Below are 17387 nucleotides of genomic sequence, written 5' to 3' on the forward strand. Positions count from 1 at the left end.
CATCATGGAATTCAAACCATACTCTGGATTACCAGTCCAACTATGCCACCATCCCCCACGAAAGAGATATTCTCAATTCAAAGGGGCATATGTTATGATGATATGGGGTGTACTGTACCTTTAAGAGAATTAAAAGTAACAGGACTATCTGACAGAAGCAAGTGTTCTGAAAAAAAGATATAACGCAACGTGCTCCAGCTACTTCGGTAGCTTGGGTAGCTGGTTGCCTGGAAACAACTAAACAGTTTCGAATTAGGCCAATCAGTTTAAATTATACACCAAAAAGTACCAAACTCCCATCCAGTTTGAATTTAGTATATTGACAATCTTAAAAGCCAATGACACAATCTGATGCTTTGGGGGGAATAAGACCGGAGAAATTTGAACAGTTGAGAGGAGAACTGCCAAGCCACAGCATGTAAAAAGACTACCTGAAAAATAGCTCTCTTAAAGGGTACCTTTTCCATCAATAACCTGTGAAGCAGAATTCCCAAAGACGAAGAAAAGAAGACCAGGATTCAGAGAAAAACAAAAGCTGCCTGGTTTTGAGATAGGTTTTTTTTGTAAATTGTAATCGGGAGTTTTATCAGACCAGTATTATAGAAGGGAAGGTAACAGATAGGAAGGAGTTATAAATAGTTGTTAATTAATTATTCTCTGTTATACTTTAAGAAATAAAGTTGTTAATTTTTACTTTAACTAGTTCTTGCCCTATTGAATTTTCAAAAGTAACTGCACAGGATAAACCTTTTCAGCGTTATTGGTTTTGAGTTAAGCAGGAGAGTTTACCCTGTGTCGTAATACATAATAAGATGATCTGGCAAGTAAAATGGTGTAGTGCAGATTCTATCAACACTGAATGCTGAAAAGCGACCACAAGAGATTTCTCTGCCATGGCTCTGATTTGCCAGGTTCATTTTGCACTTTTTGAATACAGCAGGGGTGACGTGGCCAGGAGATACCTGCGATTTTTTTCTGTGTCTTCACCCATGTCATACTCTACAAACTACTACCTTTCCAGTGCCTCATGAACTAGTGGGCGGCATGGTGGCACAGTGGTTAGCACTCACAGCGCCAGTGACCTGGGTTCAATTCCCACCTCAGACAAACTCTCTGTGTGGAATTTGCATGTTCTCCCCGTGTCTGTGTGGGTTTCCTCTGGATGCTCCGGTTTCCTCCCACAATCCAATAATGTGCAGTTTAGGTGAATTGGCCATGCTAAATTGCCCTTCGTGTTAGGTGAAGGGGTAAATGTAGGGGAATGGGTCTGGGTGGGTTGCATTTCAGTGGGTCGGTGTGGACTTGTTGGGCCGAAGGGCCTGTTTCCACACTGTGAGTAATCTAATCGAAATCAAGAATGAAAAGTCCCACACAAGACTATGATTCTCAAATACTCCTTGAGCTGGGAGTCAGTTTCACGAAAGACTGGTGAAAGTTTAAAAGGAGCTGTGCACTGTGGAAGCAGTTCAACAATTAGAATGAATGATATCTAAAACAGAAAGTAGTCTGAAATATTAAGAAAATCAGCTCACAATTGTCACACTTGCTGTGACTTATGTCTAAAATTATGTCTCCTTGTATTGGGTTTATAAAAATCCTCCAGCCTTTCTGCTTAAAATTCTTTGTGGAAGTAAACAGTTAGTATGCATACCCTTATCATCAGCACTGCTTTCCTTATGTCACGTACTCCATCGTAAACTAAGCGTGAAGCATCTATGAACTCATTCTCCTCGAAAGCCTGTGGGGGATTTGCACTCAATGCTTCAATTGCGACTTCCACTTGTTCAGCAAAACGAGGCATAACTGGATAGGAGAGAAAAAATACACAAGTAAAGCATTAGAGATTTGTTTTCTAGTCTTTGTTCCTGCCTTAAGGCCTAAGCACTCTTTTAAAGGGTACCCAAGCTTGTCTTATTGTCACAGAATGCAGTGAAGATTGGACGCTGATTAATTCTGCAGAATTCTGTTAAGTAAGTAAAAAAAAGACTTCACTATAAATGGCTTTAGATGGAGAGAAAATAAAATAGCTGACTGCATAAAGGTTTGCTCAGTAAATAAAGCAGATGGTGGAATATTAAATATTCCTCTGCATTGCAAGTCATCAAAGTTTTAATATCAAATCAATTAAATTAAATGGAAGTATTTGAGTGAGGTGTTAATTTATTCTCCCTGTTCTTTTGTGCATGCGTGTTTATTTTACAGCTACAATTGAATCTATAAACTAGTGCATTCTTGCTTCACACTGTATATTTTTATTTATTCATATAGATTTAACATTTACAGACGATAGTAATTTCACTTCAGAGCCAAAAATTGATGATTCCAAGTTCCAGCGCATTGCAGAATTTAATGCTTCCACTGACACAAGCTAGGAAAGTGGGAAGAGGGGCTTGAAAGTGGAGCATGGAGACAGTGTTATCTTCCTGTCAACTCTATTATCCTTTTTACCTTTGTTTTATCATATTATTCTTTCTGCCCAGAAGATATTCGAAGTCTTGAAGTGCCACTCAGGGGTCTCATCTCGTTATCATTTAACCCATGATGGATGTTGATTGTTCCAGGTGGATAAGCTGTTGGGTAAACCCTGGTGTGTATGCTTGCAACCTAATGTTAGGGTGGTGGGGAGATCACATCCAATGGCCAATGGAGAAATTCACCAATAATGTGGGTGAAAACCCCTACCTGTGCTTGTGACTAATTGTCCTCCATCCACCAACCCCATCAATGTATGTCCCTTACTGACTCTGGTGAATCTGCCATCTAGCTTCCCTGCAGGTTCTAGCAACAATCCTGCAGTCTGCTGCAGTACTGGCCTTCACCACTGCTTTCAGTGGTACTGTTGGTATTGAAGAGTTAGAATCATTGAGTCATAGAATCATACTGAAGTATAGCATGGAAACAGACCCTTCCGTCCAACTCGTCCATGCCGACCAGATATCCCAACCTTATCTCATCCATTTGCTAGCACTTGGCCTATATCCCTCTAAACCCTTCCTATTCATATACCCATCTAGATGTCTTCTAAATGTTGCAATTGTACTAGCCTCCACCACTTCCTCTAGCAGCTCATTCCATACATGCACCACCCTCTGCATGAAAACGTTGCCCCTTAGGTCCCTTTTATATCTTTCCCTTCTCACCCTAAACTTAGGCCCTCTAGGTCTGGACTCCCCCCACCTCAGGGAAAAGACTTTGTCTATTTATCCTATCCATGCCCCACATGATTTTATAGACCTCATATAGCACTGGCTTCAGCTTTGGTCATACACAGCTCCTAATCTCCCTATAATCTCTCTATGCATTGTCATTATCACCTTTTTATTGCTACCTTTGCTTATGGAGCCATGACTCACTTTCTTTCAGCCTAATATAAATATCTCCCTATTTGTCCCTTTTTTTTTAACTTTGACAAAGGGTCAGTTAGACTCCAAATGTCAGCTCTTTTCTCTTCTTACAGATGCTGCCAGACTTGCTGAGATTTTCCAGCATTTTCTCTTTTGGTCTATATGGTCACCCCTCAGCCTTTGATGCTCCAGGGAAAACAGCCCCAGCCTATTCAGCTTCTCCCAATAGCTCAAAACCTCCAACCCTGGCAAACCTTTGTAAATCTTTTTTGAACCATTTCAAGTTTCATGGCCTCTGATTATCTGGCACTTCTTCGGAGGTGGATATTTCATCTCAACATGGTAAGGCTACTGACACCTGTAAGGTAAATTCCTGATTGGCATTAAATCATGTTGGGTGGGTTTGGAATGAATGTGGCAAGTAGTAGGACTAGCTCTCCAGCGAGACAGGCCATACATCAAGTACAGCAAATTCCCATGCAGAACATTGTACAATCAGATAGCCACATTAAATCAGTTCAACCCCATGGACCTCTACCAGTTCTTTGTCACAATATTCTGTTCCCCTCCTGTATTATTTCTCCCTTAAGTTATTTCTCTCGACTTAAGCCCACAATGTTGGCTTGCATTCTAATACAGCAATTATTGCACTGTCAGAAGTTCAAACATTTGGAAAAGACATCAAACTCGGTTTTGGGTGATGCAACTAGACTTTGAGAAAGAACAACAAGTTCTCAATATGAACTGGTCATTCACCTCAATGGAATATCATTGTCTGCCAAACTGGTGGTATACTTGTTATTGGATTTCAATAGGTGAAACTGTGTAGGTAAAATTTCTCTACGACTTCATAAAGCACTATATAGATACATTTTTTAAAAATTATTTGCATCATTTAGTGATCATTTTGTATACAGAGAATTTCTTGATCATGTTTGCATTCTGGGTACTACAAAGCATATATAAAACTTTCAATTCCTATCTGAGCTTGAACTGCACTCTCGGGCAGTGGTATACGATCATAACATGTTGACGTACACATACGCACACACGTGTACACACATATGTGTATACACACACACACATGCACATACACTCTCTATCTCTCTCTCTCTCTCTTTCTCTCTCTCACACACACAACATCCTAATCAAACCATACTCTCCACTCTAAACTAAGTTCCATGACACAGTACAGACGTTCCAGGACACCAATCAGTGCATAGAACTAGGAAGGCCTTATGGCCAGTCTTCATGGCAACTTCCAAGCTGCAGATCAGAGGCCCAATGTCTTGAGGGCAGCTTTCAGTTTTTCTGCTTCACTATAAGGTACTTGTGGTGCAGTGATAATATCTTTATCTTTGAACCTGGCGGATTAGTGTTCAACTCCCAGCTGTTCTGGAGACATAGCATTATAGGGCGTGATTTGTTGCCTTAAACTGATAAATTCTCCATGTCAATTTAGAACCAACAACATTGCTCTAGGTTTGGACACCACACTAGGGAAGGATTAGTGATCCAGAATAGCTTTACAACAATTGTTACAAGCTTGCTGTTACACTGATGTTTTTTCAGTTCAAATTTCATCACCTGCCATGGTGGGTTTTGAATCCATATCCCCAAAACATTGGACTGGGTCTCTGGATTATCAGTCCAGTGATTTTAATACTCCCCCACCATAACTCCTCAATAAAGTTTGCGGTCCCACATTATCCAACGTACATCTAATTCAATGTTTTCTATCCAATATCTAAGCTTCTGCTGTTGCATACAATGTTATTGTGTTGAGTTATATTGCTTTCAGAGTTGCAAACGATAATGAGCGAAGAGGATAATGAAACCTGATGACCAAATACCATGTGCAGCCCAGAAGAAGCATACGTGATGGAATGTATTTACATAGTAATCTGTAACTATATACCTTAAATATCCTTATATATCTTTTATATCTGTAACTATAGCTCTTAAACAACCTGTATTAGGTTTTCAAGCAATCAATATTATGTACACTGTGTTGTTTCCTAATAATACAAGAAATACAACTAATATTCAATCAGAATGGATAGAGGACAATTATTTAATTATAGAGAAAGTGAGGACTACAGGTGCTGGAGATCAGAAGCAAGAGTGTGGTGCTGGAAAACACAGTAGGTCAGGCAGCATCTGAGGAGCAGGAAAATCGATGTTTTGGGCATAAACTCTTCATCAGGAGTGCATAGTTGTTTAATTATGGTGGAGCCAAATTGTGATTCAATAAAGCGACAACAAGACTCTCAACCTATCCAAGGTTCTCTCCACTTCGCGAGAGAAAGTTTGTCACTAAAGACAGTGCGACATCCTTCTGAGTGATTGCAGGTTTTCTGCATAACCCAAGAGCATTTAAATGGTCATATGTATGAAAGCTTTGCTGTAGCACCTCTTAAAACTAAATATATATGATAAGGTGAAGGAGCAAAAGACAAAAGCTTCAGGAAAATTGATAGACATGTTATAATTTCAACAAGCCCAATATCCATGTTAAGCCACAATAAATCTATAAATCAATATCCTGGGTGTTACCATTGACCAGAAATCGAACTGGAATAGCCATAGCCCACCTATGGCTACAGGTGCAGCTCATAGACTAAGAAACCTGAAGCAAGGAACTCACTTCCTGAGCCCTCAAATCTGTGCATCATCTACAAGGCAGAAGTCAGGACTGTGATGGAATACTCCCACTCTGCCACTCTATTGTATCAAATCACTATAAAGTCCAAAAAAGGAATTAAACTGGGCTATCATCTGGCATTGGGTGGCATGGTGGCTCAGTGATTAGCACTATTGCCTCACAGTGCCACTGACCCAGGTTCAATTCCAACTTCAGGCGACTGTCTGTATGGAGTTTGTACATTCTTGCTGTGTCTGCATGTGTTTCCTCCAGGCGCTCCGGTTTCCTCCCACAATCCAAAGGTGTGTAGTTTAGGTGGATGCTAAATTGCCCAAAGTGTCTGGTGATATGCAGGCCAGGTGTATTAACCATCGGAATTGTAGGGTTATGGGGATAGGATGGCTTGGTGAGTCTGAATGGGGACTTGTTGAGCTGAATAGTCTGTTTCCACACTGAAAGTATTGTATAATTCATTGAGTGAGTCACTGGAAATGACAGTGGCTAACCCAGTTCTGTAGACTCTGCAGTGTCCTTCTCATCAACAACTTGTACCTTAAGTGGGAGAGCGTTCCAGTAGACTAGTTAAATAGAGCAAGGCATAGTCATACTCACAAAATCATACTTTACACACGATCTCCCAGATACCACCATTACTGTATCTAGATATATGTTCTTCTGCTGACAGGACAGATTAGATTGGATTAGATTACTTACAGTGTGGAAACAGGCCCTTCGGCCCAACAAGTCCACACCGACTCGCCGAAGCGCAACCCACCCATACCCCTACATTTACCCCTTACCTAACACTACGGGCAATTTAGCATGGCCGACTCACATGACTTGCACATCTTTGGACTGTGGAAACCCACGCAGACACAGGGAGAACGTGCAAACTCCACACAGTCAGTCGCCTGAGTGGGGAAATGAACCCGGGTCTCAGGCGCTGTGAGGCAGCAGTGCTAACCACTGTGCCACCGTGCCGCCCACTATAAGAGGTGGCTGCAGATTGGTATACATTTGGAATTGAGTTGCCTTTTCAGTCCTTAACATTGACTCAAGACTGGATGAAGATACATTGTACTAACCATTAATTCAAAATGGACAAGGAGGAATCCAGCTGATTTTCACCTGGAAAAAGTGCTTGGAGTAATAATTCATTCAAGGTAGGGTAATTCAATGTCCATTACCAACAGCAGCTCAAAAATAATAATACTAGTCGAGTGCTAAAGAACATGGCTGCTGGACTGGATCTATAATAGATGGTGAGATAACCAACAAAAAGAGGATACATCATTGACTTCACCCTCATCAATCTATGCAATAAGGATGCATCTCCCCATGACTGTATTGATAGCTGTGACCATTACATGGTCCTTGTGACGATGAATGGTGGAACCTTACACAGGTCTGAGTGACGTGGGCTGTAGCAGGATGTGTGGTGGAATCAGATGACTGGTTTAGAGAGCTCATTTCAATGTCAAGATCATTTTGCTTTATCTTTTATATTTTTCACAAGCAGCATGGAGATAATAATTGTTGGGGATTACCGCTCGTTAAATGTCTTGTAAACTGCACAACACTCCACATTCATCTTCTACCTGTCATCTTACCAAACTTGACAAACAAACTAGACTTTAGAAACCTCAAACAAGGAAACCAGAGCAAGCATCTAACAAATTCAGGCTACTGCTAGCTCCAAATAACCTCCATGTTGGTAACCAGGCACCAACATCTCAGGGCACATTATGGCAAGACCTGTACTGTTCTGAAGAAGAGTCATACTGGACTCAAAATGTTAACTTTGTTCCTTTCTCCATCGATGCTGCTCAGTTTATCCAGCCATTTCCAAAAGAAATCACTAATAATCACTTTCACACTTCTAAGAACTGCTAAACTAAACCTTAGCCAGAATATCCAAAGACCATTTGCTCACTCAATGAGGCTGCCTGCCAAAGTTTTGAGGAATTGCACAATAAAAATAAGGAAAGCCTGTTTTGTTGACCAGAATTTGGAAGCCCTGATTGATTGCATTTTCTAGATGTAAGGCATGTATCAAACACATCATAGTCCAAGGCCAAGTTGTGTTTGAATAAAAGCAAAATACTGCGAATGGTGAAATCTGAAACAGACACAGAGAATACTTGAGAAACTTAGCAGGTCTGGCTGCATCTGTGGAGAGAGAAACAGAGTTAATGTTTTGAGTCCAGTTAGACTCTGTCATATTTCCTTCAGAATCATCATACTAGATTTGAAACATTCGTTGTTTCACTCTACACAGGTGCTGTCAGACCTGCTGAGTTTCTCTAGGATTTGCTGTATTTGTTCACGTTGTACTTAGTCTCTGCAATTAACTAGGAAGGGTTAGGGATTGTGTGCAGAGAGGAATCATTACAAATTGAAAAAGGATCACAGAGGAAAGACAGGGATCTGGATCTTGTGCTCTAATATGAGGGGAAGGAAATGTATACACCTTTAATACCCTGAGTTTATGGTATTATTTTCTTTTGAGCAGAATAAATGCTGTGCAAAGAACCGCTCTCATCAGAAATCTCAGAGGACATTTAGGGCTGCAGGACATTACAGAGATTGAGAGGAAAGAGGTCATGTTCGAATCTGAAAACAAAGATTAGAATTTTAAAATTGAGATGCTGGTACAGTAGGTACCCGTGTAGGTCAGTGAAGACAGGAATGATGGATGACTGTAGTTTTATGTGAGTTAGGAGAGAGGGAGCAGAGATTTGGATGAATTAGTTTAGAGTGGGTACCGAATGGAGGAAAACTGTTCATTTTACTTACCTTTCAGAACACTCTGCAGTCTTATCATCCAGGTGGTGTTGGTTATGGGTTGGATTTTCTTTTAAATTTGTTGACATTTCCAGCATAGATTTTTAAAAAATTCTATGCAGTATTAAGATTTTACTTAATCTCATTCATAGCTTGCTTTTGATTTTAATATACTGTTCTACTTTCTTTAACAGTATCCGAGGGTCTTCCTGCCTTACTGTTTTCATGTTGTGGAAAAAGCTGCCTGACATTCCTCATGCTCTCCAAATTGGGCCTCCCTCCTTCTTTCACAGAGTCACAGAAGTGTTATGGTGTAGAAGGAGGGTATTTGGCTCATCATGTCTGCCCTCCTTATGAGCAAAATGACTTTGAGCAAATCTCCTGCTTTTCCTTTGAAACTCTGTACACTATTTCTATTTAAGTAATTATCTAAAGCACACTTGATGCCTCTATTTAATCTGCCTTTACCATACTTCTAGGCAATGCATTCCATACCTGAAACACTCACTGTGTGAAAAGATTGGATGGTTTCGCCATGGAAAATGTGGGGTTACAGGGTTAGAGTAGGAGAGTGGGTCTGGGTGTGATGATGTTTGGAGGGTCAGTGCAGACTCGATGGACCAAATAGCCTCTTTTGGCACTGACAGAATTCTATGATTCTATCTAAATGCTGTTTTCTCCCTTTCACCTGTTCACTGCTTCTGCATAGATTCCTTCTTCTTTAATCTCTGTGCTCTGCTCTCTCAATAAATTAAAGTAAAATGTCAGAAAGTATTGAAGAAACAGCCTTAGAACAGAGTCTAGATGGAAGTCATCTATAGTCATACTGTTATAGGATCATACAGTATGGAAACATACCTTCAATTCAACTTGTCCATGCTGACCAAGTTCCCCAAACTAAACTAGTCCCACTTGCCCATGCTTGGTCCATTTCTCTGTAAACCTTTCCTACTCATGTCCCTCTTCAAATGTCCTTTAAATGTTGGAACTGTACTTTCACCTACTACTTCCTCTGGCAGTTCATTTCACATACGAATCACACTCTGTATGAAAAAGTTGCCCCTCATGTCCCTTTAAAGTATTTCTCTTCTCACTTTAAAATATGTTCCCTTTGGACTCAACTACCCTAGGGAAAAGTCCTTTGCTATTCACCTTATCAATGCCTCTCATGATTTAATAAACCTCCATAAGGTCACCTCTCAACCTCCTGCACTCTAGTGAAAAAAGTCCCAGTCTATCCTTAAAACTCATACCCTCAAGTCCCAGCAACATCCTTGTAAATCTCTTCCCAACTCTCCTCAATTTAATAATATCCTTCCTATAACAAGGTGACCAGAACTGTACACAGTACTTCAGCCATCCACCACCATCAGCCTGGCATTACAGCCAGGTATACACTATTGTTATTGTGTACCAGTGGTGAAGGGAGTGTTGAAGGTGGCAGATGGGGCATCAATCAAATTGGTTGTTCTGTCCTGACTGGCGTCGACCTTCTTGAGTGTTGTTGAAGCTGCACTCAAGTGGGGAGCATTCCATTACACTCCTGACGGCAGACAGGCTTTGAGGAGTGAGAAAGTGAGTGACTTGCCTTAGAATTCCCAGCCTCTGACCTGGTCTTGTAGCCACAGTATTTGTGTATGGTTGGTGCAGATCATTTTCTGCGCAATGATATCCTCCAGCAGGTTGGCATCTTCATCTATACATCTGAGAGCTTTTCATCAAGAGCTCCTCTTGCCTGCCCCAATCATGTTCATGTGTGGCTGGTCTTACTTGGACATGCATTTAACATAGTCAGGCATTAACCTGAGCATTCAACAACAAAGCAGACAGCATATGATCTAAACACCTCACTGTAAGCATCTGTGCAAAGAAACAGCTTGTCTATGAAGGACCCAAGAAACTGAAGAAGTTGGTGCTCTCTGGAGATTGGAGGAATAAGTCTACCCTGCCAGGTACATACTGTATCTCCATAGTTAGGTTTGCGAACATAAATTTTCTGTTCTTGCGTAACATGATTTTGCCCTTGATTGTAATTCATTGAATCATAGAGTCTGCAGAGTGGAGAAAGAGACCATTTAGTCGAATGAGTGTGCACTGACCCTCTGAAGCGCATTCCAGCCACACCCTTGTCCCATCCTCTCCCCATAACCCCATTATCCACCGATCCTGCAAATCCCCTGGAGATGATGGGGCAATTTAGCACCACAAATCCAAGTAACCTGCACATCTTTGGACTGCAGGAGGAAACCAGAGCCCCCACCTGGCAGAAATTCTATTCGGCTGCTATGTTAATAATGAATGATGAATGCAAAAACAGGTTCCCGACCTTGAAGGTCAGGGAGGCCTGCTTGGTTCTGAGACATTCAGTGGAAAATCTGAACCTGCTGATGCAAATTTGAACTTTTGCCTCCTGCCCAATCAAAGTTTTCTACCTGCCCTTCTAAATCAATGGATGGTCCTGGGAAATTCCATTGACTCTACTGAAAGGGGTTACTCTTTTAAATAAGTAATTTATACCTATCGTTAAGCAATGTTTGATTGGTGCCGATTTTGAGAAGGCTAAAATACCTGAGGGATCTCTCACCATTTCAGCGCAATGATATTCATGCTGCTCTTATCAACTTTGATGCTGTGATCTCCTCTGAAAACAGGACTTGTACAGCACCTAAAGAGGCCATTTGGTCCATCATCCCAGCTTATTGAAAGATCTATAGTTGGCTCCTATAATTTGCTCCCCCCTCAACCAAGTGTTTCAACTATATTCAAACCTCGGCTGAAGGTGACAGACGTTCACTTTGCTGGTGAAACTGAGCAGAGTTCTGGAAGAATAATAGTAAAATGTACAGCAGACAAAGAAGAAAATCTCCAGCAGCAGGAACAGGTTATTATTTTCAGAGGTTTGAGCTTATGCAGCTCATTTGTCTTCAGTGTAGCTGTCTTAACTGTACCTGATCTAAGAACACCTGCTGAGATGAACTACGATAATGCTTTAATCCTCTCAATCAACCTTCAACTCAACAATTACCAAAAAAAAACAAGTTTCTGTCTTATTCTTGATCAATTCTCATCATTAACTCAATTTAATCAAATTTTTATTGTAACTCTTGGCATCTCTGATTACATTTTCCTTGTCTAAAAATTCAATCTGCACAATAGCCACATTATGTGCCTTGTTATCACCTCCTAAATTCTTCTTTTGTCACGCGTCTTGCACAATTTAAGGAAGACGCATCTGTTCCTGAAGCCATTATTCCGTCAGAGAACCAAGTGCATTTCAAATCCCCACAGAGGACAGATTTACATACTGTCAAGACAGAAAATGACAAACACTGAAAGTCAGCATGTGCAAAGAATTAAAATGGAGATTCATGTTCAATTAGCATCTACTGCTTCCTTTTAGTAATGATCATAAACAGAACTCTGTAGGTACATTCTAAATTTAATTTGCATGAATCTTGGCTGTTGCTTCATAGTCCAATGGTGGCTGCCATTGACAGTCACTGACCATATGTTGTGAGTTGCACTTTTGAATGACTGAAGCAGGGAACACTTGACAATAGGTGGAAAAGGAAAAGGTGATCGGTGTTTTAAACACACAAGAACAATTGTCATCAATGTCAATTGAGGCTCTGCTGTGGCATTCTCACCCCTGAGTCAGAAGATTGTTGGTTCAAGTTAAGACTTCAGGACAATAATTGAGTTGGGCATTCCATCACAGGAATACAAACAAACTAACAGAAATGCTACGAATACTCAGCAATTCAGACTGCATCTGTGAAGAGAAACAGTCAGGTTGATGACCTTTTATCAGAATTCAAGGAAGATAAAAACAAGGAGTTTTTTAAGCTGTGGAAAGAATAGGAAGAACAAAAGGCAGGAGAAATTTGATAGCTCATGTTACAAAAGCCAAAGAGTGGGGTTATGGATAGATTAAAGATGATACGTGAATGGTATATAGCAGTCACCTGAATACAGTATTAAAGAGTATAGGAAGAAAAGAGCAAGCAGAAAAAAGGGAGGACACAGCAGAGGTTGAAGGCAGAGGTTGATGAGAATTTCCCTGCAACAACTGTTTTGTCGATGCCTACGTTATCTCCCATGACATGAGAAAGTGGGCATGGATGCCATGGTCATTTCTTACAGCTATTAAACATTAGACAACAGTAGAGCAACATGATTCCAGCAGCGTGTTATGCTTTCAGTAATTCCAGAGTAAGAGGGAGTCTGAAACCTTTACACCTCAGGTCATTTGCAATTATACTGTGATGATATCATCAGCATATCTTTTAAAGAGGTGCCAATAGGTGTAGATTTTGAAAAGGCTAAAATACCTGAGGGATCTCTCACCATTTCAGCACAATAATATTCATGCTGCTCTTAACAACCTTGACGTTGTGATCTCCTCTGAAGACTGGACTTGTACAGCACCTAAAGAAGCCATTTGGTCCATTGCCCAGTTTATTGAAAGATCTATCCAATTAGTCTACTCATATAATTTGCTCCCCACCCCCCACCAAGTGTTTCAACAACATTCAAATCTTGGCTGAAGGTGACAGACCTTCACTTTACTGGTGAAACCAAGCAGAGTTCAATTCTTAATCTGGCTAACATGGGCGACACGGTGGCTCAGTGGTTAGCACTGCTGCCTCACAGTGCCAGGGTCCTGGGTTTGATTGGAGCCTCAGGCCACTGTCTGCGTGAACTTTGCACATTCTCCCTGTGTCTGCATGGGTTTCCTCGGGTACTCTGGCTTCCTCCTACAATCCAAAGACTAGGTGAATTGGTCATGCTAAATTGCCTACAGTGTTCAGCGATGTGTAAGCTAGGTGCAGTAGTCAGGGATAAATGTTGGGCAATAGAGTAGGGGAATGGGTCTGGTTAGGTTACTCTTTGGATGGTTGGTGTGGACTTGTTGGGCCAAATGGCCTGTTCTCACACTGCAGGGATTCTATGATTCTGATGTCATCATGAAGGCCCTTCCTTCTCAACTTTGCTGTTTGCCTGAGGAAAGGTGATTCTCGGGTTAAACTTACCACCAGTTATCTCTCTCCAAACAAATAGCAATCTATGGCAATTTGGGACTCTGGCAACTTTCACTTCATCTCTTAAATAAACACTGACAGTGAGACATATCATAACAGAGATTATGATATACAGTCGGTGAACTCGGTAGTCATGTACTGAGGTGTTGTATTTCCAGCTCGTAGAAAGCGTCAAAAAAGACTGCAGCAGCCATAGACATAAAGATCAGAATGTAAGTAAAGTGGAGAATTAAAAAAGAAAGTTACACTGTGTACATAGTTATGTTTGCAGACTGTAGGTGTTCTGTAAAGTAGTCAGGCATTCTGCATTTGGTTTCCTCAGAGTAAAGAAGACTACATTGTGAATAGTGAATACAGTGTAGGTGATTGAAAGAAGTACAGGCAAGCCACTGTTTCACTTGGCACATGTGTTTTGGGATCTGGGATTGTAGAGGAGCATGAAGAGACATCTCCTTTGGAAAGCTGGTGCAAACGTGATGGGCTGAATGGATTCCTTTCCTCTCCCTGAAGAGTGAAGGTAAATGTGTAGGTGTTGTATCTTATACACTGGCACAGAAAGACTCCGCAGTAAAGGAGGGAGGTTCTGGGTTCTCTGAGATGTGGTACAGACTGCAGAGGGAACAGTCCCTTTGAAATACTGAGAGTGAGTGGGGTGAGGGGAGAGTTTGATGTTTGTTATTGTATCATGTTGGAATTAGCAAAATTGATAAAATAGGAAACTAGTTTAATGGAAGTTGAGGGGGGATGAGGGGAAATCCTATAATGGTTCTGGGAGGGAGTGGGAAGGGTTTGGAGCATAGGTGCAAGAAACATATCAGAGATGGTGTCAACTGCAATTGGCAGAAGTTCTTCGTTGAAGAAAAAGTAAGATAAATCAGAAACAGGCATTAATGGTTGCATTAGCAGAACAGATGCAATGAAAACAGAGAAATTGGAGAATAGAATGGAATCTCTACAGAAAACAGCATGTGAAGAAGTGTAGTGAAGAAAATGTCACGACTCATTCACAAAATTATGGTCCGAACACTGCACCATTAACATTCATGAGGCATCTGCAAGCACCAAATGTTCTGTTGTTCCAATGTTGTAATTTTGATCATGAGCCATGGATTCATTCACAGCATCTTAGAAAAAAAGTAATATATGCTAGCCATCACAATTTTCTTGGAAAAAATGTGAAATAGTCTTTGAATAAACTTGCAATGATGCTCAGCTGACCTGAATGATTAAGCTTTTTATTTTCTTTACAACAAAAGTGAACAACACATCCTGTCAATCAAAATGGTGGCTGCTTCCTTCTGATGGATTTGAAATGTCAATGTCAGGAAGCAGCTCAATAAGATCTCAGCAAAACTAATGTCTATCACATTTCTCACGAACCTATATTGGCAGTGAGCTATGAAAATTGGCAACATTGTTTGAAAAGAAGACATGATATTCAATGTAAAACATAGTGGAAGTGATCCAACATTGCTAATCAGTAACCCAACCTGTGTGCCAAAATAAGCAGCCTCACTCAACCTGACTCCTCCTCACAATTCACAAAAGAATAAATGTACAGTTCTGAAGCACTGTAATTTTCAGATCAAAGGAATTGTGCAAACATATAGAAACGCTTTGTAATACAGACATGATAGGCTGAAGGCCTGTTCCTGTGGTGTACTGTTCTACGTTCTATACCAAGTAATCTTCTTGTTAACTTATGAACTGTAAGTACATTCACTAACATATCTGAGTGATTCACTCACCTCCTAAAATTTCGAAGGGATTATTCTGATGGGATGTAAAAAACCCTCTCTGTCATGATACATCAGCAGCAGGAAACATGCCATCTTTATGATGACTAATTAAGCAGATTACGTGGCAATGTTCCCTGGTTGCAGGTTGGGGAGGGTGAATTATCTCTCAGTAATGGCACCCATCTATGTTTCATTTGGAAATGGCATTCTGAACCTCCACAAGCTGTTACAGCAATGGCAAAGGTCAAAAGGACTTCTTATTACTTTATTTTCAGGTTCATGTCAAGACTAGTGAGATTGAAAGGAAATATGTCTGTTATTCTTTAAATTTAGTCTTTACTTACATTTATTTTTCAAGATGTCATAAATCAAAATAAATGGATATGAATGCGTGAAGCTACACCGGCACAATCAGTGTCCACCAAACAAAGACACAATTGGCAAATATAGTTATACACTTTAACACTGTTTTCAAAAAACGATACCGTTATTTCAAGAGAGTAATGTAGAGATAATGTATAAATTATGTCAAGATAATGATTATAGAACTACAGCAAACCACCTTGTTGGGGAAAGGTACCAAATAAGCACAGTTGATGTTCAGTAGATGGTCAATTTAGCTGATCAGGCAGATTATATGATAAAAAGGGGCTTAGGATGGGAAAGTAAGTATGAGCTTCTTGATTCCTGGTTTTTGCTGAGGTTCTCCATCTTGATCTGCAAGTGTGTTGGCCTAATTTAGTTGATGGCAACCTCACATCTGAGCCAAAAGCTCCATTCCGAGAGTTACACAAGATTAAGTTTATGTGATTTGGGGTGATATTTCAACATGGATTGAGGATTAGTCAACAGACAAAAAGAAACCGAGAAACATGTTTTGTAAAAGCAAGATATAACTAGTGGAGTGCCACAGGATCAATGTTTTGGTCTCAGAGATTTGCAATTTTTATCTGAATGAGATTACAGAGCGACAATCTCCAAGGACACAAAGAGGCTTTAGAGATGAACTGCATAAAGAAAAATTGACAAAGATTAAAAAACAAACAGAATTGTGTTCGAAAAAAGGAAATTCTGCAGAGATAATGATTTTTTAAATGAAAATTAAAAAATCTTGGCATTCAGAGGCACTTGGTTGTCCTTGCTTCTGAATTTATGGAAAGTTAACCTGTAAGTGCAGGCAAACAACAAGGAAGGCTTTTTTTTGTAATGAGGTTGAAGTTTAAGAATAAGTAACTCTTCCTGCAATTTTGTAGGGCCTTGGTGAGATCATTAGGAGAAAATGAAGACTGGAGATGTTGGGGATCAGAGTCAAGCACAGCTGGTCAGGCAGCATCCGAGCAGCAGCAGAGTTGATGTTTTGAGCATAAGTTCTCCTGCTCCATGGATGCTGCCTGACCGGCTAGGCTTTTCCAGCACCACACCTTTTGGCTTTAATGAGATCACACCAGGAGTACAATGTGCAACCTCAATGTCTTTATCTCAATAAGGACAGAAATGCCTTAGAGGGGATGCAATCATTCTTGGGCTGGAAAGGCTATTGTATGAGCAGAGAGTCAATAGAATGAACCTATATTTTTAAGAATGACTGGCAAACTCATTTTATCATGTTCAATTCTTGACAGGGTAGATGCTGAAAGGCTTTTTCCTCTGGTTTATGACCATACAAACATATGAACCAGGAGCAGGAATAAACTTTTCAGGCCCTCATATCTGCTCTGCCAATCAATAAGATTATGGCTGATCTGACTGGAACCGCAGATCTACATTATTGTCTGCGCCTCTCATTGTTCAATTGCTGTCTTCAAAGTATTCAGGACTCTGCTTCTCCCACCTT

At 40.5% G+C, this 17387-nt stretch overlaps 1 protein-coding gene across 1 annotated transcript in view; it reads right to left on the reverse strand.

Moving 5' to 3' along the window:
* The window catches only part of ctnna2 (catenin (cadherin-associated protein), alpha 2), a 1237032-nt gene that overhangs the window by 242670 nt on the left and 976975 nt on the right, over nt 1–17387 (reverse strand). Inside the window, exon 13 of the mRNA XM_060828354.1 lies at nt 1652–1803. Coding sequence (XP_060684337.1) covers nt 1652–1803 — 152 coding nt within the window. The remainder of the gene's footprint in view (nt 1–1651; nt 1804–17387) is intronic.

Source organism: Hemiscyllium ocellatum, chromosome 1 (genome assembly GCF_020745735.1).
Source record: "Hemiscyllium ocellatum isolate sHemOce1 chromosome 1, sHemOce1.pat.X.cur, whole genome shotgun sequence".
Classification (NCBI taxonomy): Eukaryota; Metazoa; Chordata; class Chondrichthyes; order Orectolobiformes; family Hemiscylliidae; genus Hemiscyllium; species Hemiscyllium ocellatum.